The 20,368-nt window shown below is 41.7% G+C and overlaps 3 protein-coding genes, 1 non-coding gene and 1 pseudogene across 15 annotated transcripts in view; 3 read left to right on the forward strand and 2 right to left on the reverse strand.

Moving 5' to 3' along the window:
- LOC122447860 (ankyrin repeat domain-containing protein 26-like) overlaps positions 1-20,368 on the reverse strand; it is a 578,892-nt gene that overhangs the window by 214,794 nt on the left and 343,730 nt on the right. The window lies entirely within an intron of this gene.
- LOC122447871 overlaps positions 1-20,368 on the forward strand; it is a 318,875-nt pseudogene that overhangs the window by 195,293 nt on the left and 103,214 nt on the right.
- The window catches only part of LOC122447862 (ankyrin repeat domain-containing protein 26-like), a 378,001-nt gene that overhangs the window by 115,651 nt on the left and 241,982 nt on the right, over positions 1-20,368 (forward strand). The gene's annotated exons all lie outside the window — the stretch shown is intronic.
- Positions 3,338-6,483, reverse strand: LOC122447890 (ankyrin repeat domain-containing protein 26-like). Its single transcript, XM_043478622.1, has 2 exons — positions 5,671-6,483; positions 3,338-4,430 (listed from the first exon to the last, which is right to left on the reverse strand). Exons 1-2 carry the CDS (start codon positions 5,802-5,804, stop codon positions 4,304-4,306), a joined length of 261 nt encoding a protein of 86 aa, XP_043334557.1. The 5' UTR covers positions 5,805-6,483; the 3' UTR covers positions 3,338-4,303.
- LOC122449039 lies at positions 17,071-17,156 on the forward strand. The gene has a single exon (XR_006271857.1). It is a non-coding gene; the product is annotated as a small nucleolar RNA SNORD62 (small nucleolar RNA).

Genomic DNA, 20,368 nt, shown 5'->3' on the forward strand with positions numbered 1-20,368 from the left:
TAACACTATCGCTTAGAATATGGAAAACTCAACACTGCTGGTTTTTAAATCTGCTTAAAAGTAAGTTAGATGCAGAGAAACAGCACTTAAAATACTATGTAAATTTTCATCATACACACGTAACACAAAACTATTTTCTTTTCAAAAAGATTTTCTCATCATCTTTAATGGGAAACAATGAAATGTCATGGAAACAGTCCAGTAGGGAAACATTTACTATTTATCTTTCCAAATCTTATATTTTTAAACAAAATCTGTTGATACTCTGCTTTTGCTTGCAAAAATTGGTCATCATACACATTTGACCCATCTGAAGAGCTTCGAGAAGATACTTGAAAGGCATCAGATGCCAATTCAGCCTCAACTGGAAAGAAAAGGAAAGAATTATATTCTTTACCTAAAACACTTGAATTAAGTAAGTATTAGTTACAACAAACCAACAAAAAAACGAAAAAACCTGAGACCTTTCCTAGTGTTCCGAAAAATGAAATCTATCTATAGGTGGCATGACGTGAAATACAAGATTACAGTTCTATAATCTGCTCATGGTGCACGTGTGGCTGAGCATCAGATTTCTGGTTTCCTCATTCTTCATTGGTTCACTCAGTAACTGTGTGCAAAGGTGCTGGGACAAGGACTGCAATTATAAGATGAAGGCGACCCAGGTCCACCCTGGAAAATGATATGCCCTCAACTGGAAAAACAGACAAACAGGCAACTTCCACACAGACTCACAAATACAAAACAGATATAAAAGACGGCACAGGGACACTCAGAAGGGACAGCCAGCTTCGTGTCAGTACTGCCAGCTTTCTGGTGGAGGTGCTATGGAAGCAGATGCCTGAAGGACAGGAGAAAGTACAGGAGACGGAGGGGAGAAGCTCGTACAAAGCCCGCAGGTGAGGACGCGCGGCTGTGGGATCCTACAGTCTGGCTGGTTAGATGCAGAGCTGAGGGCAGAGGAGGGTGGTAAGGAGATAAGGCCGCCTACTTTGGCAGGACCCAAACCGATGTGGGTGTTTGGAGCTTTTCCTGAGGGTGAAAGATAAACTGGTGACAAAGTCAGTGACAGAGAAATTTTAGTCACCCACCAAGTGACTGCTACACACACGTGACTGTTGAGTCTGGGTTTCCCAGCCTTAACCGCCACCGGCGCCTGAGAAGCAGGTGAACGCCACATCTCCTGAGAATAGTGTCAGGTGCAGGCAGACAGTTCCACAGGGATGCAGGCAGTAGAAGAAGGAAATAGCCAGAAGTAAAAGAAATACATAGACCTTTAGAGATTATTTTTCAAGCTATGGAACATGATGAATCAATAAGGAAGAACTATATTTTTCACTATGACCGCTCATGTGTTCACATTTCTCATTAGCTATATGTAAGAAAAAATATTTAAGATAGCAACTGTTATCCAAACAACAGAAAGAGATGCCACTGACTGTTTACCATGTATTTCAGAAATCAGTGTCTAAATTTAATTCATACGTTTTGGCAACATACCTTCTTCTAGTTCTCTAGTTATACTCCTGTCCAACTCCCGCTGCATCTCAAATAAGCCACGTATTATTTATGTTTAAGTTAAACAAGAGAATTATCACAGGAATTACATATAATTTACTACATGTGACACTTAAATAATACTTTTAGAGACTAGACCTAACTTGAAGATTACTTAAGTAGAAAAATCATCACATAAATAGAAGAAAATGAATTCCTACTTATTCTGCTTTTAGATAAGACAATATATATATGGAATGCTATTTAGATTAATCTGATAAAAAGTATAATAAATATCAATCTATCGAGTACACATAATTTCAGAGAATTAGGGAATGACCCATAATCCTAGTAATGACCCACAAGATCACTCTCTTCTCCCTTAACAGTTCCTGCCCTAAATATGTACTTTATTTTGATTTCTAGGTGAGGATCATGTCATATGGAGGAAGTAGTCTGAAGTCGAATGTTAATAAGGAGAACACATCTGCAGTTTTCTTTAAACTTTTCCATTTAGTGAAAACATAGAAAGGTGAGGAAATTATACACAAGAAAACAATGTACCGGCAAGTTTTAATTCTAAAGGTGTTTAGCGAGAAGGATTCTCTCATAAGTGTCAGTTTGCGAACTATGCCCCATGGAAGGGGAAGGTCCCACGGGGGTCACTGCAGGGGTGAGGAACAGAGAAGTCACAGCTGCACCGTCTCTGGCCATTCCTTTAGCTAAATGGCTCTATACTTGTCTCTTTCATATAATACCATTCCACTCAGAAGTGTTTTTCAAAAGAAAGGTTGTTTTCTTTGGGAAAAAAAAAATTTTTTTTTAAGGTATGAGAGTCATTGATTTAGCCAAACTTCCTAATTCTACAAAAGAAGTAACAAGGCCAATGGACTTCTTACTGAGTCTAGAGTCCTATGCCAGCTCCTTCCTCAGATTAAGAAAACACATATAGATTTTTAACTGTAACATCGAGAAAATGAATCTGTAAAACCTTGTTACATAGTTCAATAATGCTTGTGGCATTTCATAAATGTTTTAAATTATATGTCTTAAATGCATGAACAAAAATAAATCAATATCAAACTCCTTTGTAGCAGTCGATATAGTTAATTTGTAAAGCATAAATATCTTTTAAACACAGGACAGGAAACTTGAAAGAGGAAATCTTTAGTTGAATCAAGCAGGCCAAAACTGAAGAGATTTGTCTTAAAAGGATGTTCGTTTCCTCCAGATAAAACCTGGTTTATTAAAATGAATCAGCAAAATGAATTATCCACATTTTGAGTTATTTAGGACACAATTTAAAACACAAATAAGACCTCTCTTTACTATTTAGCATACTTCTATCCAAGCTGTCATAATTAGTTGGTATATACAAAAAGCATGAGTGTAATCTCAACTATAATCTAAATCTGGTCAGAAATTGCAGTTGAACTTCATCTCCTCAGCCTGAAGTTTCAAGGGGAGCACTTATAACTCCTACCCTCCTCATGAGAAGCGAGATTTACCCAACGGGTGAGTTTGGGAGAAGGAACTAAGAAGTGCTTGCTTGGTTCCCAATGTCTTCTTTGAAAAGATGTGTGTGCTCACAGCACCGTGAACTTGGGTCTGCGGTAGGCAGCCCGCCCCTGGGGTGGGGACTGAGCCTTTGCTTCCTCCACTGAGGCCTGCGTGGGGCAGTGTCTGACTTGGGATGAAGAGTCTGGAGGCCCGCTGTGACTGCACAGCTAAAGCACGTCCTCCAGGTTCATGGCTCTCAAGTACTAAGACCCAACGTAGCCGCAGTGCTGGCGAAGAAACCTTAGATTGCTCTATGATGACAAGAAGCCAAATGGGAACACAGGTTGAGACTGCATTTAACAAGGGCTATTTTTATCTGCACCATAACCATCATGAAAACACCATCAAAACCACAAACCCGTGTGCTCTGACTAAAATGGATATTTTAATCACAACGATCACACAATGAAAACTAGCTGCAATTTAGACTCCCCATCATTGCTCTTAGTCATCAATCATCCAGGTGCTGTTGAGATAGAGACAAAAGTGAGCTTCATTTAAAATTTTTTAATGTTTGCTTTAACTACAAATTTAGAAACGTTCTACAATTGCTCAGAAAATATTTTTTAGAAATTTAAGTAACAAGGCTCTAAGTAAAATAGCGATTAAAGATGCATTCTTGTGTAAGAAAATGACCAAAATGTTGATCGAAAACTAGAAATTAATCTTCTGATATAGTGCTACAAGTTTGTTTAATTCATAAAAAGGATTTATATAGGATTCCTTCAAATACAAAAACATCCATATATGGTTAGTGTTTCGATGCCAGTCATTCACTTATGCTTAGGGGTAGAAAAACTGCAGTGGGTTCAGCGGAGCTTGGAGATGATTATGAACACTTGCCAAGGTGAAATCAATTAGAAAGGAGGTCAAATATCTGAAAGTATATGTTCGGTTACTAGGCAATAAGATTTCATTTCTAAAGTAGAATTTAAATGCAGCTTTTCAAGAAATTTAAGAAATTAATAAGTATCTTAAAAATAGAAATCTAGGACCAAAGAAACATAAAATTTTTGTCTCCTTGGTTAGCACAGTTAATTATGGCTTTTACTTAGTGCACATAAGTCAAATAAACAGCTCAGAAGTTGAAAATAAGAATCATTCATATTGGACATGCTAAACCCAAGGAAAAAAAGATAGTAGAACTAAACTTGATCAAGTCAGTCGCCATGCTGTTATCTGAAGGGCATGGAATTGAGGTAGAAAATCCTATGTTTGTTTTTGGAGAAAGATTCATATTGAAGTATTATGGAAATTTCTTCTGCGAGGGCGGCTCCAGGACTGGCCTCGTGGTGAGAGTGCTCAGTAAAGATCTGTTCCGCTGTTTCTCCACCTCAAGTTCGGTGCTCATCTCTGCCAGCCTCCAATTAGTCCTGGGGAAGATGGAAAACACCAGTTTTGTTCACGATTCCCTAAAGGATTTGCATTTTGTAAGCTGCCGCACAGTAAATGGAATTCCCGTCACACCGTGTGAGCACTGGAAGCAGAGAGCAGACCTGCTGTAAACAGTGAGAGCTCTGACCTTGTTCTAAAGAAGCTCACGTGTGTCTGGGCTCCTCAGGTAACAAGTCACAGCTGGGGGAGGAGAGAAAGGGCGTCAGAGAGAACGGGAGGTGGGCTCACAGTGACGCCTGCCGCCTCTGGGACACGCCTGCCCCCAGGAAACAGTTCAGGGATGAAGGAACACACCTCCCACAAGGCCACTTTCAAGCATTTGCTTTCACCCCCCTTGTATAAATGTTTCACTCATGACCTCGGAAAAATTAAGCACTTGCCTCTGAGGAATCACCTAGAGCCACAGTCTCGAGGGAGGATGAGAAAGTCAGTGGGTGAGACTGAAAAGGGCTAAAACGGCCCCAGGAACAATTACAAGCATCCCCTGCTTTTCCAAAGTTCATTTTATGTTACTTCACTTCTACGAGGGCCCTACATAGGCACCTGTTTTTCATTTAAAAAAAAAAAGAAAAAAAGAAAAAAAAAGTCTGAAGAGGATTTTTGGTTTCATTTAAAAAGGCAAAAAGCTGAAACGGCGTTCAGTGCATGTTTTTACAGCGAGAGGCATCGCGCTCCACAAACAGGGAGAGCGGCCCCACCGAGCTCCTTCCCCGGAAGCCACACCCCACATCCCAGCATCACGTCCCACAGCCCTGAACCCTCTCTGGGAGCACCGGTGCTTCCCTTGTGTGCGCTTATTTTAGGCATCGACTAGCAGAACGTGCCCTGGGTCCCTGCTCCTTTGCTGTATGCTCTCTGGGCTTATGAAAGGCGTCCTAGGAGTGCTCTGCTTTCAGAGGGCGGTGCAGGTGGGATCTGCCCCTTCCAGCCTCCACACCCTCCCTCAGTCAGGCCACCATGCCAGCGTCCCCTCTGTGAACTACCCCGCCTTTCACCCCTGTGTGAACGTGGCCCGACTTCACAAGCATGCTTTTACACAGTGTAGGAAAACGCACCAGGACGTGGTGTCACTAATCTGTCTTAGGGCGCCCCCTTAGCAGGGACTGTCTAGTTAGCTTTCACTGCCTACTAATCTCAAGAACCTGGCTCTATAAAAACTAGGCTTCAGAGACAAATTAATGGACTACATTTATTTTGTGATTCTGTGTTTTGACTTACTCGTCTAGCTTCTTTTCCAATGACTTCCTAACTTTTAGTTCTTCGAGGTAGAGTTTCTTATATTTTTCCAAATCTGCTTCATAAGTTTCCATCTTGAAGACTTCAGATGCCAACTCTTTAATTCTGAGTTCCATCTGACTTCTTAAGAAAGCAATATGCTCCTCGTCTGTCTGCTCTAAGTATTCTTGAGATGCCGCTTGTATCTAAGTCAAATTTTAAAAGATATATTTCTTTTGTTAATGATTATAACGTGAATAATTATATTTGTTCCCTTTAGTTTTGAGTCAGTAATTCAGAGAGCAATTTTAAATGTGAAAAAAAGAAAAGTGAAACTTTAAAATAATCATGGTCAATGTGAAATGAATTAAATCTGAATTATAAAATTAAAGTGGAATCAATGTTATAGTAGTATTTATGTAACCTGATAATTCAAATAATAAGAGGATCAACTTAAAATTTTAAAAACTGAACGAGACAACTTGAGAATAATTCAAGAGGATGGTACCCATTCTAAACCACAGTACTTTGTTTCCTTCTCATGGTCTTGTTTTATACCAGCTGGTCTTATAAGTAAAAGGATCCTCTAGTCAGAATCATTCTGAAAGATCAATTGAGTGATAACTGTGATGGAAATTGAAATATTTCTCTCTTCAGAGACAGACAAGTGCCCCCTTCCTTCCAGAAATCTACCAAACAAACTGCTCTAAGGGAAGCAGAGGAAACACATAAGCTGTATACATCCACTGTAATTTACAATGAGGTGAATTCAAGGATATGACAGATCAACAAATTAACCTGTAAAACCGTGTTGACTTCTTTGAATTTCTCTACTAGCTCCTGTCTCGCTCGCTCTTCAATCTCCTCCTTATACTGCTCTACTTGACTGTGTTCCGTCATACTCATTTCCATGTGACTTTTGCGGTTCACTATGTCTTGCTTCAGCTTCTTGTTATTCTTCTCTAGTTTTTCACATTTTTTTTGCTTTCCTGTCATGAATAATAACTCCTCTCGAAGAACCTGAATTTTTGCATTCATGTGCAGACATTGTGAACATACAGTTTCCAGCTCTGCTGGACGATCATCAATCTGCAAGAATAAAACAAATGACATTTGGTAATGAGGGAAGTGGACTGAACACAGCCTAACACAAACCAAGGATCAAATAAATATGATGGTATCTGTATTGATGAATGTAGGACAAGGAATTACTCAGAGAATCAAGAAAGAAGTTTAAACCACCAAGAGTCACAAAATATAGTCTTCACTGTCATCATCTTTGTCACACAAAATTTGCACTTGATTTTACACTCTTTTATTGTTCTATAATAGTACTTTTCTATCATTCCTCCATGGAATGACTGCAAGTCACCCCTTAGTAGAACGTCTCTTACTCCTTCCCCCCCAACATGTCCCATGGTTTTTAAAGAAGTTTGAGGTATACTGTATTGAGTTATCTGAGGCTGAGTTAATAAATGCCTCCCAAAAGAAGACTGTGAAAATAAGGCTGTAATTAATAAATCTTCTAAGTATGGATTTTAATCCAATAAGCCTTTTTCTGAACTAGAAATAGTTTTTGCTAATTTGAATTGCATTCCAAAGAGAAATGATTTGCAAGGCTAAAGATATCCCGTCTCCTAAGAGTTTAGTGAGATGATCCATACATTTTTCTGAACAAGAGAAAAATGCCTCTTTCTTGTAATCCTTTGTTACTTTCCACAGAATAACAGACTATACCAAAGAAAACACACAAAAAATATTTGCTGGAATTTCAGTGACACAGAGTTGGAAAGAACTTTCATTTAGACAGAATGATTACTTGGTAAGTCGAGGTGAGTGGAGCCGGTGGTATTCAAACATGTCTACAAATTCTTTGACAAGTTTCTTGTGAAATTCCCTCTCCTTAAATATGTGCTGGCCTCAGTAACTGATTCTAGTGGACAGAGTCTGGGGGAACTGCTATGTGATTTCTCAAGCTAAATAGCTTCTGACTGGCTCCGTGGGGAAGCCCACTCTTAGCATCAGTCACCACGCTTTGAAGAAGCCCAGGCTACATACTGAGCACATGTCAGTGTCCCGACTGACCGCCCCCACCTAATGACCCATCCAAAAGCCAGCTCCAACTGCCGGACGTGTGCATGAACAGGTCTTCAGATGACTCTGGTCCCCACCTTCACGACATCCCAGCTGACGAAGACTGGAGAAGAAATGAGCTGGGCTCACTCACTGAGCCTTGCTCCAACACAGACTTGTGAACAAAGGAAATGCTGTTTTGAGCCACTAGGCTTTGGGTGATCTCTAATACAATTTGTTAGCAATAAATAACTGGCACAGATACAGATATTAAAAATGGGGTTCAGTGCAGTTCACTCAGTCACGCCTGACTCTTTGTGACCCCATGGACTGCATCACACCAGGATTCCCTGTCCATCATCAACTCCTGGAGCTTGCTCAACCTCATGTCCATTGAGTCAGTGACGCCCAAAAATGAGGTATTGCCATTAAAAAAGAACTAAAACAGGTGAGAATGCTTTTGAACCTGGATGTAGGTGGGACCCGAATGGATACAGAGAAAGAAATGGAAACCCAAAGGGCTTCATGAGTTTGTAAACAGAAGCCTGATGGCCCTTGAAGAGGCTGCCAGTGACAGCTTCTAGGCAAGAGAAGAAAATGACACTGAAACATGGGGGAACGGAGACTCTTGCTATGAACCAGCTGAAAGTAAAATCAGTGAGAAGGATAAGCTATGAGACAAAAAAAAGGACTATTAAATACAAAGGAACCAGGACTCACTGGGTTCAATATCTGTATCCCCTTTACAGCATCTCCACCTGTCCAATTGTCACATGACACAAAAAGACAGAAATGGCTTCTTGGCTAAGGTCAAATCTAGGGTGCTATCAAGGAAAACATGGTCTAAACGTAAAACCTGTAGACTGTAAAACCCTACATTCAGTTCAGTTCAGTTCAGATGCTCAGTCGTGTCCAACTCTTTGTGACCCCATGAACCGTAGTATGCCAGGCCTCCCTGTCCATCACCAACTCCCGGAGTCCACCCAAACATGTCCATCGAATCTGTGATGCCATCTAACCATTTCATCCTCTGTCGTCCCCTTCGCCTCCTGCCCCCAATCCCTCCCAGCATCAGGGTCTTTTCAAATGAGTCAACTCTTCTCATGAGGCGGCCAAAGTATTGGAGCTTCAGCTTCAGCATCAGTCCTTCCAATGAACACCCAGGACTGATCTCCTTTAAGATGGACATCTCCCAAGGCCTAAAACAGGGCTCATCCTGAATTGCCACTAAACGAAAGTTTTGCTAGGTTAAATAGAAGACATTGCTTCATTAATTTCAAAGTGAGTTTTTTTTTTTTTAAAGAGAAATCACTTCAAATTTAAATGGACTTCCAGAGGGAACTATATTCAAAAAACATATATACATAAACAAGTATAAACAAACCACGTTACTGTACACCTGAAACTTACATGGCATTTTAAACTGACTACACTTCAATTGAAGGAAAAAGCAAGAACCATCACCACCGTCGAAAACAACCACCAAAAACAATAAGGAACACATTTTCTTTCAGTTCTTCATAAAAATCAGCTATATGCCATTCAAAAGAGTATGAGCATTGTTTTTTCATGACCTCACTTTCTCTTAAGTTGAATTTGAAATAATGTCTCGCAGAATTATAACATAGAGTTCCTGGTCTGACTTACCCCCACTATTTCTGTTGTGTGTGTAAAGTAATCTGTCTCATCTTCACCCTCATTCCATCTTATATTCATCTTGTCCTTCGTAAAGGAATTCTTCCCCTTCATCCTCCTCCCCATCTTCATATTCATCTAGTTGATTTTCCTAAGTGCTTTGTAATTCAGTACTTTCATAATGGTATATACTTAGTATGCCAATATTTATAACTCTGAATCATGCACATGTATGGCTCTTATTATCACACCATTTCGTACCGTGACTTTGAGGGCTTCTATTTCTGTGGTGGGATCCTTTCTGTCTTCATAAGGATCAGGGGAATGGTATGTGAACAAGTACAGGGAAAGAAGAGTTACAAACAGAACCACTTACCTTTGTAGGACCAAGGCCTGCTACAGACTTGAGAAGTTTGGGAACAGGCTCAGGTGATGGGAAGGCAGGCTGACAGATGCCCTCAAACCAGGGTGATGGTCTGGGAAATGTTTCAACCACATCTTCAATGTTGCTATCAGAATTACTGTCCTCAGAGAAAGTCGTATTCTCTGGTCTCAAAAGGCCACACTTTGCTTCTACTACAGTGAAAACAGGAGAGGACATGAGAACATGTGTCATTTCAAATCGGGGAATAACACCAGAAGGACAGTCTTCGAACAACTTACTGTTTCTGTTGGATTGCTGAGAAGGCTTCATGAGCTTTGTCAACTTTGGTTTCACGACATGCTGGAGAAGAAAATAAGAGCTTGAAGACTATAACAAGTATCAACCTGAATAAATTTATAACAGCCTCCACTCCTCTATGATCTAACACAAAGAGCACAGGCTCTGGAGTCATTCAGAGGTGGATTCAAATCCCAGTTCTGCCACTGACTGACCTGCTCATGGGGAAAGGATTATGACAGACGACATCAGAAGCCCCGGATGTTCCTCTCCTTACCCCGAATTGACAGCTATACAAATACGATGACACCCACTAGATCACTTTCTCGACCAAAATGTTCGAGAGTAATAATTTATCCCCAGGAGTTCAGAGCACTATTGAAAAACTAAGACATTTAAATTAATTGCTATATTTTGAAATCTGCTTCCATGATTAATATATACATGAATTATCACTTGGGAAGGGAAATATGAAAGTTTAGGTTTTAGCAGAACCTTATTTAGATGCACTAGAACTGCAAACAGGATAAGCTACTTCTATTCTGTTTGTCAAACAGCTAGAGATATAAAACAGGGGGGGAAAATCAGCTGCTTCTATGAAACAGGGAAAAAAGCAAGGTTAAACGCGTAGGGCAATGATCATGAATGAAAGCCACAAACACTCTAAATAGACAGCCATAAGCAAACATGTGCACAATAGGGGAAGAGAGTGATGGACTGAAGGAACAGACACTGAAGAAATTTGCTCTGTGAGGAAAAATTAACTTAATAGTAAATATTTAAAAAAAGAAATTAAAAAGGTAGAGGAGAAAGAAGAAAGGAAAAGGTGAGACATTCTTAGTCAAGAACAAACTTCACGGGGGAAAAAAATAAGTATAAGAAGGTATGTGGAGAAACACATATATTTAGAATTTACAAAAATAGATCAGTAATTTATAAGTATTCTTAAGGATATACTATGAGCAAAGCCTCTTTTTCATATGATTTTATTAATCTAATTATATGCATCTACACTGTTCTTCAAATTTTATGAAAATATCAACATCAGTTCAGGTCAGTTGCTCAGCTGTGTGCGACTCTTTGCGATCCCATGGACAGCAGCACACCAGGCTTCCCTGTCCTTCACCAGTTCCCAGAGGTTTGACAAACTATGTCCATTGAGTCGGTGCTGCCATCCAACCATCTCATCCTCTGCCGTCCCCTTCTCCTCCCGCCTTCAAACTTTCCCAGAATTGGTATTTTCCAATGAGTCGGTTCTTCACATTGGATGGCCAAAGTATTGGAGTTTCAGCTTTCTGAATGTTGAGCTGTAAGTCAACTTTTTCACTCTTAATGAATATTACAGCAAGACTGAAGGTTTGGGGAAGGTTGTATGCAAATAAACACACCTTCTGCTGAGGGAAATTTGTAAATTGGTACACGTTTAAAATATAACTTTGCAACAAATCAAAAGACTTAAAAATTTAAAATGGAATCTGACCTGCCAATTCCACTTCTGGGAATTTGTCCTAATTATTGGACAGGTGCTCACAAAATAGAATAAGGATGTTCATTTCAGTGTGATTTAGAATATGAAAAAACAAGAACAGGCTAATTGTATGATAGCTTATGGTGAATGATGTTGGATTTGTGATCTCCAAAGAATATTTAGCTTCTTCTCTACCAGTAACCAGGCTTGATCACTCAAGAGCTTTTGTGTGGCAGAGCTTTGTTAAAGTATAAAAAGGGACAGAGAAAGCTTCTGACATAGACATCAGAAGGGGAGGCAGAGTGCCCCCCTAGCTAGTCTTATCAAGCCCTTATATACTTTTATCAGACCCACTCCCACAACATACATCTTAAATGAACAAGATTAGAATGAACAATAGAAAGATCTTACCAGACCCACTCCCATAATATACATCTTAAGATGACAAGATTAGTGAGAAGGTTCTTGTTAGGGAGAAACATATCCTCAAGCAAGATGCATTGTTATATTCACTAAGACAAAGCAATGTGGAAAAGACCGTTTGTCATTTTCTCCTTGGGAGCCTCAGATCCCTTTCTCCTTCTCGAGGGCTCTGGACTCCTTTCTCCTCCTCGGGGACCCTGGTTGTCTTAACAACCTACCTAGGAATTGACTCTCTCATTCCCCCCATTTCTTTTAGGAGGAACATGTTGCCAAGGGAAAGGGCCATCGTTTTCATTCCATAACTACGTCCTGCTGTTGAGGGGCATTGTCCCTAAGTTGTTGAGGCAATATATTCTCCTAACCGTCATATTGAGGGTCTCTGCTCCAGCGGCCCCGAGTAATAGTTGGAGGAGGCTGTGGCACTTGCAGGAGCCTGGACAACCATTTGTAACCAAGAAGCTTACAGATAGTTAGAAACAAACCCCATTTTACAGTTACAGATGTAAGGCAAATACCCACCAAGCCAAGTTAAAACATAATCAAAATTAAAAGTCACATTATGTCCATAGTTACATCAGTCCATTTTAGGGTTGTTAGATTTCATCAGATCAAGACGAGACATCATATACAATTGCTGTCAGTACAGGTATTTGCAGAGCTGAAGAAAGTCCTTTCCTTGAAGTGGAGAAACCCACCATGCAATGCCTTTCCCTGACGACGAGGTTGAAAAGTTGAAAGCTGAGGCACATAGTTAATTCTAAGGTTTCCGGATCTATGACAATATCTGTGCATGAAAACAGTCTCATAGAGACAGTCCCTTCTTCTTAGAGGCAGTTCAAGCCCTCGTTGGAGTCATGGGTAAAACTTTAAACCAACTGTCCTGGGTTTCCTGAGTTAGCTTCCATGGATGTCCTTTAATAACGGCATTAGCCTTCTCAACCTTTCCTGAAGATTGGGGTCTCCAGGAACAGGGTATGTAATATTCTATTCCTAGAACTTTTGACACCCCCTGAGTTACAGTAACTTTAAGACAGAACATTGTTGCTCTGAACTTTAGAGTTTAAGATCCCACTTACATGATGAGAAGTCAGTATAGTAAGGTTTCACCCATTCCTTAACCTCAGGATTTAGTGGATACTGCTTTTGATGTGAAAATAGGTGAGGGGTTTTGAGCTTGATAACAACAGGAACAGCATTTTGTGCTCAATCCACAGTTTTTCCATCAGCCCATACTCTAGGATTTACATTTTGTTCACTTAAAAGAAGAAGGCTCCACATTCATGAAAACAGAGGCCTGGACCATGTTCAGTATATGCCTTCCTTTAAGGGGTGAGGGAGACTCCAGCTCCATCAGAACCTCGTGAGAAAAACAGCATGGAGCCCCAGTTGCAGCTTAAAAGATGACTGAAATAATAGCATTTGGCTCATCCTGACAGTCCCATTACAGTAGTGGATTGGAAGGAAAGCAGACGAGGGGCTTCAGTGAGCACAGAGAAAATTGCCCCAGTGTCGAGAAGAAAAGCAATCAATTGCCCCCGCCCGCCACCCCCCCCCCAGAGTTATAAATCCCCAGGGTTCCACAGGTGTAATTAGAATGGGAGCTCGTGTAGGGACCGCCAGGCACTTTCAGTCCTGATTGCCTTGAGAGTCCAACCCCTGGGGCTTATGTCTCAGAGGGTAATCTCTCCTCAGGTGTGGTCATTTTATAGACCGGACATGGAGCCAGGTGCAGCTTAGATGCTTGAGGGCAATCCAGCTTGAGATGCCTCTCCTTTCCACTGTAATAACAAGTCCACCCCTTTTCACCTGGGTTACTCGGGGCACTTTTCCTCAGTCTGTTTCAGAGTGGCTCTAACAGCCATTGTTGGGGCTTCATTCTTTTGCCAGTTTTTCTCCCCGCCCACCCCTACTTTCCTCCCCGTATTCTTTACCATGATATACCATCTGAGCCAGCTGTAACAGTATCTTAAAGACTGATTTGGTCAAAACGCTTGTTATCATAAATTATGACAGATACCTGGAGCTGACTGAGTGAGAAATCTATCTTTCAGATTATTCCTCCCTCTGTACTTTTGGGATAAAAGTCAGTAAACTTGCAGAGAGCCTCTTGTAGTCTATCTAGGAATTTATCAGGAGCTTTCTTTCTCCCTGTTCTGTGTCAGCCAACTTAGCATAGTTTAAAGTCTTCGTGTGCACTCGCTTGAGTCCTTCAAGAATACACCTGGCAAAGTGGTTCTGATCCCACCTTCGTTTAGGCATGCTGTAGTCACAGTCTGGCTCATCATGGGAACTGCTTGGCTCCCAGGAGGGAGGAGGGCTATTTTGTGTTCCCTCCTTCCCCATGTCTCATGCTTAAGCCATTCATCTCCAAAAGTAGTAGTTTCTCCCAAAACTCAAGTTCTCGAGTCAGGAGTCAGCATCTGTCCCAAGACATGTTACATCTCTCCAAGTAAGGCCACAAAGTTAGTCCTGTAAAGGCTTCTATGAATTGGGACTGTTTCAGTTTCTACTGAGACTGAGGCAACCCCTTCTGGAAGGGTGCCCTGACTCAGCCTGTTTCGTTGGGAGCCCCAGATACAGGGGCAAAGTAAGAGAAGAGGAGGCAGCTGAAGGTTTCACACCAAAATCTGCACCCTTAGGACATAAGTCTGGCATGTCTCGCAGCGAGATACAGAGCAACACATATGGCCCTTTCACCCATTTCTCTTGTTTTCTGCAGAACTGATCTAACTGTAAAACAATATTATAATTGAGACCCTTCAGCCGACTGCCGGGCCAGCCGGAAGATTTCAGCGAGCAACACGACGCGTTCCTTTAGGCTAAGAAATAAAGACACAGAACAGATGGGGTCGAGAGGATTGCTGCAGTCATGGATGATTCTTTATTTCTCAGGGTTACATTTATACTAAACCAAGAAGAGAATCTTAAGAAGAGAAAATATTTTTCCATAAACATCACTTTGAGATAACAATCACCAGAACTCTCTGATAACGTCAAGGGTTAAGAAGGGCATCCCGTTTATCTTAAGGGTGGTCAAGAAAGGCTTATCCATCTGCGTCATGTGTGCATTCAATTCTTGCTAATGTTCTGTTAAGATTTAACTTAGATAATAAATTCCAGAGAGGGGTGGCGGGACAGAGAGCTATGTCTGCGAACAGACCCTTGAGGATCAAGGCAGCTCCCAGAGTCAGCCTTTTGGTTCAGGCTGCTCCCCTCAGCCGACCAGTCTTCCCCATCTTCCAAAGGATACCATGGTCATTTGGTATCAAAGAAAAAGATCAGGCATGTCTTTGTTAAACTTTGGGAATCAAATTTATCCCCGTTTTGAAAAAACCATTTTAAAGAGGTGGTTCTGGATCTGCTAGCTCTCATCTGTAAGAGAGAAAAAAGCAGCATCCACAGCCGTGGCTTCTTTCCACCGGAGGTGCCCCTCCCTGCTCTAGATGCGGCTGTAGACAGACGTTCCACCGAAGCTTTCCTTCCCTGGTTGGACTTAGTCTGTCCCTTACCGACACAGGTGACTTATCCGCCGCTCCCGGTTCAACCACCAAGGTGGGGTGGAGATGCACCAGGGTAGACCTGATGGCATCCCAGACTGATGTCCAGTTCCTCACGATTAAAGACCTTTGTCTGATTTTCCTTCCTCCTCTGATGCCATCTGGGGTGGAGCAGAGTAGCTTTCCTGGAATGTTTCCCAAGCTAGTTTTCTAGGGGAAGCATCCATGTTCCATGTGCCTGTGCACATTCCCGAATACAGTCCTGACCACAATAGAAGCTTTGAGTTATAAAGAGATGAACAAAAAATCCAAGATGCCTCTTCTGAGTGTCACCACACCAGTATATGTGATAGCAAAAGGGGGAGTGGAGGGTCAGCCAGTGAGGAAAAAGTGATTTCGGTCCTCAAGTTACTAGGGCCAATCCGTCCAGTTCATTCCCACAGATTCCACAAAAGCAATATCTAGGGAGTTGAGACACAAGCCGTTGGAGAGCTTTCTCTGGTCTGCTAAGAGCTAGCACTACCAAAGGAAGCCCACCACAATTCCAAGCTGACCAGATCCTGCAATTCCCGACCTGTGTATTCAAAAATCTCATGGTCACCAGCAAGGCTTCTACCCACATAGATCAGAGGCACAGCCATGACAAAGACTTACCTTTAGGACTCTGGACCCTGAGGCAGCCAGCCAAGAGAATGACCTCTAGCCTGAGAGCCGTTCCAGGAACTAGAGCTCCGCCTTGCTCCCAAACGTGCTCTTGTAACTTCCAGCTCCTAGCAAGGCTAGGCGCTTCCATCCATATAGTTTGAGGTCTAAGTAAAAGTACAGAGTAACGGCATGGATCACAAGTCCCTTGAAAGTTTATGATCCGACAGGTTAGGTTAGCAGTTCTAATTCCCCGGGCAATTATGGAATGGTCAAAGAGACCAGGAAAAGGGGACCCCGAATGGAAAATTTGGTCCAGGCGCATCGCCCATTTCTGGCCCTTCCCCTCGCAGGGATGTTGGGTGTCTCTTGGCATTGGGAAGTCGGTATATAAACCCTGACAAGGCTTCCATTTTGGGGTCTGGCTTCAGTCATTATAAGGCACCACAAAACCCCAGTGCAGGACTCATCACTTGCTTTGCACAGGACATGACATTCATTCACACAAGCACACCGCAAGATCAGTGAGACCTTGACAGGCAAAGAAAACTGTTTGAGTTGATCTTGTTAATTTTAAAGGGATGTTTAAAAAATGCGGAGACTGTCTCTTTCTCTAACAGGTGTTGGAGTCGATGACATGTTTATCATGATTTCTGCCTGCCAGAAGACCAGCCTCACGGATAGTATAAGCGAGCCAATGTCCAATGTCTATTCAAAAGTGGCAGTATCCATTACAATCACCACCATCACCAATGTCCTGACCTTCTATAAAGGAATTATGACCTCGCTCATAATAATAAAGAGAACCTGACCTCTTTCAGGTCCGTACAATACTTTTGCATTTATATAGGAACAATCCTGCTCCCTTGTTATTTTCATAACATCATCTGTTTTGGAGCGTTTATGGCTATGGATGGTAAAAGAGAAGTAGTCTGTCTATGGTGGCTGAAGAAGCAGGAAACTCCTGACCAAAAATGTTCCTCGTTAAAAAAAAGTCCTTTTGCTCTCAGTGATGCGATTCCAATAGATCCTTCTGACCCTCCACTGTGGACTCAATAGCAGGGAGATGAAGAGGACCGTGACTGAGACACCATGCCAGGAAAAAAAAAAAAAGTCCTTTTGCCTCCCAGTAATTTTCTCCAACATGAACATAAAGCTGATATCCATCCAATGAGTCTATTCCTTTTTCGATTTATTTTTTATTGAAGGATAATTGCTTTACAGAATTTTGTTATTTTCTGTCAAACCTCAACATGAGTCAGCCATAGGTATACAAATATCACCTCCCTTTTGAAACTCCGTCCCAACCCCACCCCTCTATGTTGGTTCAGAGCCCCTGTTTGAGTTTCCTGAGCTGTACAGCAAATCCCTGTTGGCTATCTATTTTACATATGGAATCCAGTAAATCTGTTCTTTAGCGAATATTTTAGTCCTTTTCTCACAGGCACCGAGTCCAAGATTTTTGCAGTGCTCCTATACTTTGTACATCATAAGTAGTTTATATGGGTGTTTCTGAGTGCAGGAAGGTTTAGACCTCCGAAATTTGGTAAGTGACGACTCTTACACCACACAATATTGTAATGTAGAAGAAGACTATTTTTCAAGTTATGGTCCCAGCGTTATGGTTATCATTACTGAGATTCTTGACTATTGGGATAAAGATACTTGACTACTGGGATAAAAAATTGGAAAAATGTCTGGCAGATTTTGAAAACAGTGAGTATGTATATAAAAATCTTACAGAGTTTTGGTTATGAGAATATATATAATATATGGAAAACCTCCATCAAGATATATGATAAGACAGCTTTTCTAAGCAATAAATGCACTTTTTAACAGGAATTTCCACTTCTTCTGTATAACATTAATATTACATCATCACGGGAAATCATTTGTTCCCAGGCCTTCATTCAAACCATGAGTATGTCTTCTTCAACCAATAAGAAACTGATGTTACACCAGTTCCGAGACATGGCCAAGAAGTGTGAAGTTCCCCTAATGGTATACAACCAGGTTTTCATATATTTGGATCAGTATTCTGCAATATTAGAAAACATTGTTCGAAATGTGACTGTTGCATCAACAGCAATGTTCATTGTTTCCTTATGGTTAATTCCTCATCCCCTGTGTTCCTTGTAGGTAACTTTTGCAATTGCTTCTGTGACTATGGGCCTCATGGGTTATATGGCCTTCTGGAATGTCAATCTCGATTCCATAGCCATGATTAATCTTGTCATTTGTATAGGGTTTTCCTTTGACTTTTCTGCTCACATTTCCTATGTGTTCGTTTCCAGTTCAGAGCCCTCAGTAAACTGAAAAACCATTGAGGCATTGTATCTGCTAGGCCACCCTATGTTACAAAGTGCATTTTCAACAATAATAGGTGTGTGTGTCCTGTCTGCAGCTAAAGCATACATCTTCAAGACATTTTTAAAGATTGTTTCTTGTGGTGGTATTTGGAGCTGCTCGTGGGTTAATTTGTATCCCAGTATTCTTAACTGTTTTTTGAAAGTTGTTTGAACAATCACTAACAAATCAAAGACCAATTATAGAATTCCTGATTAGCCCAACCCAATCTGATGAAAACGCACCATTAAGAATAGTCAATAATCTAAAAGCAAAGGCATGTTTCCTTGGCTTGGAAATACCGTTTTAAAATGTTATCTAAAATATCCCGAAAGAGGAGAGAGCAAGATGGCGGAGGAGAGGTGGACGTGGAGTACATCTCTCTCCACAGATACAACAGCAATATACCTTCAGACACAGAAGTGCATGCAGAACACCAGCTGAGAGTGGATAGGAGTACCTGACTGGTGGAAAAGAATACATAACCATGCAAAACTCTGTAGGATGAAGGAACCAGGGGGCAAAACAGGAGTGGGAGATCTCAGATGCCTATTCAGGACTACAAATGAGTGCCATTCTAATGATAACCCCCAAAATTAAGTTTCTGGGGTAAGATTTCTCAGGGTAGCTCTAAAGAGCCAACAATGCTTGGCAGGGGCTGTACTCCAAAATAGACAGGAGATAGATCTCCTGATCCCTGAACAAGGAGGGACTTGAAGCATCTTGAGTGAGACATGTTGTTTCTGGGTAAATATCTCCAGCTAAGTTAAAGAAAGTCTCACAGTCCTCAAGAAAAACGTTCAGATCCTACAGGATCTCAAAGAAGGAGCTGCAGAGCTCTCGGAGTGGCTACAATCTCTCTCTGGGGGATGGGGAATTTGGAGTTGGTTAATGCCCCTACTAATCCCCGTTATCATTGATGCTGCCTAGGACTGCTCCATGTATTATTGATTGTTTAACCCATTTTGTCTCAACATGCAATGCCAGTTCAAAAAGGATATATAAAATTACACCCAACCATGGAAAACATCACTCACCCTTAGATGAACACCATTATAAGGACTCCGAGGCTTCAGACTAGCAAGAAGGGAAGGCCCAGTGCCCCTCACCATCCCAACTCAGCAGGAAATAGCCAGAGAGAGCTTGACGCCTCTATTCCCTAAGAAATGGGCCTCCTATCTCTTGAGATGGGAATGTTAGTTAGAATAGGAAGAATAGGAAAAAGGAGTTGTCTGGGCTCCTCAGGTAACAAGTCACAGCTGCGAGAGGAGAGAAAGGGCATCAGAAAGGGAGGTGGGCTCACAGTGACACCTGCTGCCTCTGGGACACGCCTGCCCCCAGGAAACAGTTCAGGGATGAAGAAACAGACCTCCCACAAAACCACAGTCAAGTGCTTCCTCTTACCACCCTTGTACATACGTGTCACTCATGACCTCGGAGAAATTAAGCATTTGGCTCTGAGGAGTCACCTCAAGCCACAATCTCAAGGGGAGGATGAGAAAGTCAGTGGGTGAGACTGAAGAGAGCTAAAACAGCCCCAGGAACAATGACAAGTACACCCTGCTTTTCCAAAGTTCACCTTACTTTACTGCACTTCTACGAAGGGCCTATGTCAGCACCTCTTTTTGATGGGTCAAAATAAATAAATAAATAAGTAAATAAATAAAGATCCAAAGACAAATTTTGGTCTCATTTAAAATGCCAAAACTCTAAACAGCGTTCAGTGTACGTTTTAGAGGGAGAGGCATGGCGCTCCCCATGCAGGGAGACTGGCCCCACTGAGCTCCTTCCCCGGAAGCCACCCCCCACATCTCAGCATCAAGTCCCACAGCCCTGAACCCCCTCTGGGAGCACCTGGGCTTCCCCTGTGTATGCTTATTTTGGGCATCGACTAGCAGAACGTGTCCTCGGGTCCCTGCTCCTTTGCTGTATGCTCTCTGGGCTTATGAAAGGCGT

Source organism: Cervus canadensis, chromosome 10, assembly GCF_019320065.1.
Source record: "Cervus canadensis isolate Bull #8, Minnesota chromosome 10, ASM1932006v1, whole genome shotgun sequence".
In the NCBI taxonomy this organism is placed as follows: Eukaryota; Metazoa; Chordata; class Mammalia; order Artiodactyla; family Cervidae; genus Cervus; species Cervus canadensis.

What these genes read in the sequence shown, in the direction of transcription:
- LOC122447890 (XM_043478622.1), bottom strand. Translation starts at nt 5,804, where the DNA reads ATGGAACTCAGAATTAAAGAGTTGGCATCTGAAGTCTTCAAGATGGAA. An exon ending in TTGGAAAAGAAGCTAGACGA is followed by an intron (nt 4,431 to 5,670) that starts GTAAGTCAAAAC and finishes CATCTTCCCCAG; the next exon opens with GACTAATTGGAGGCTGGCAG.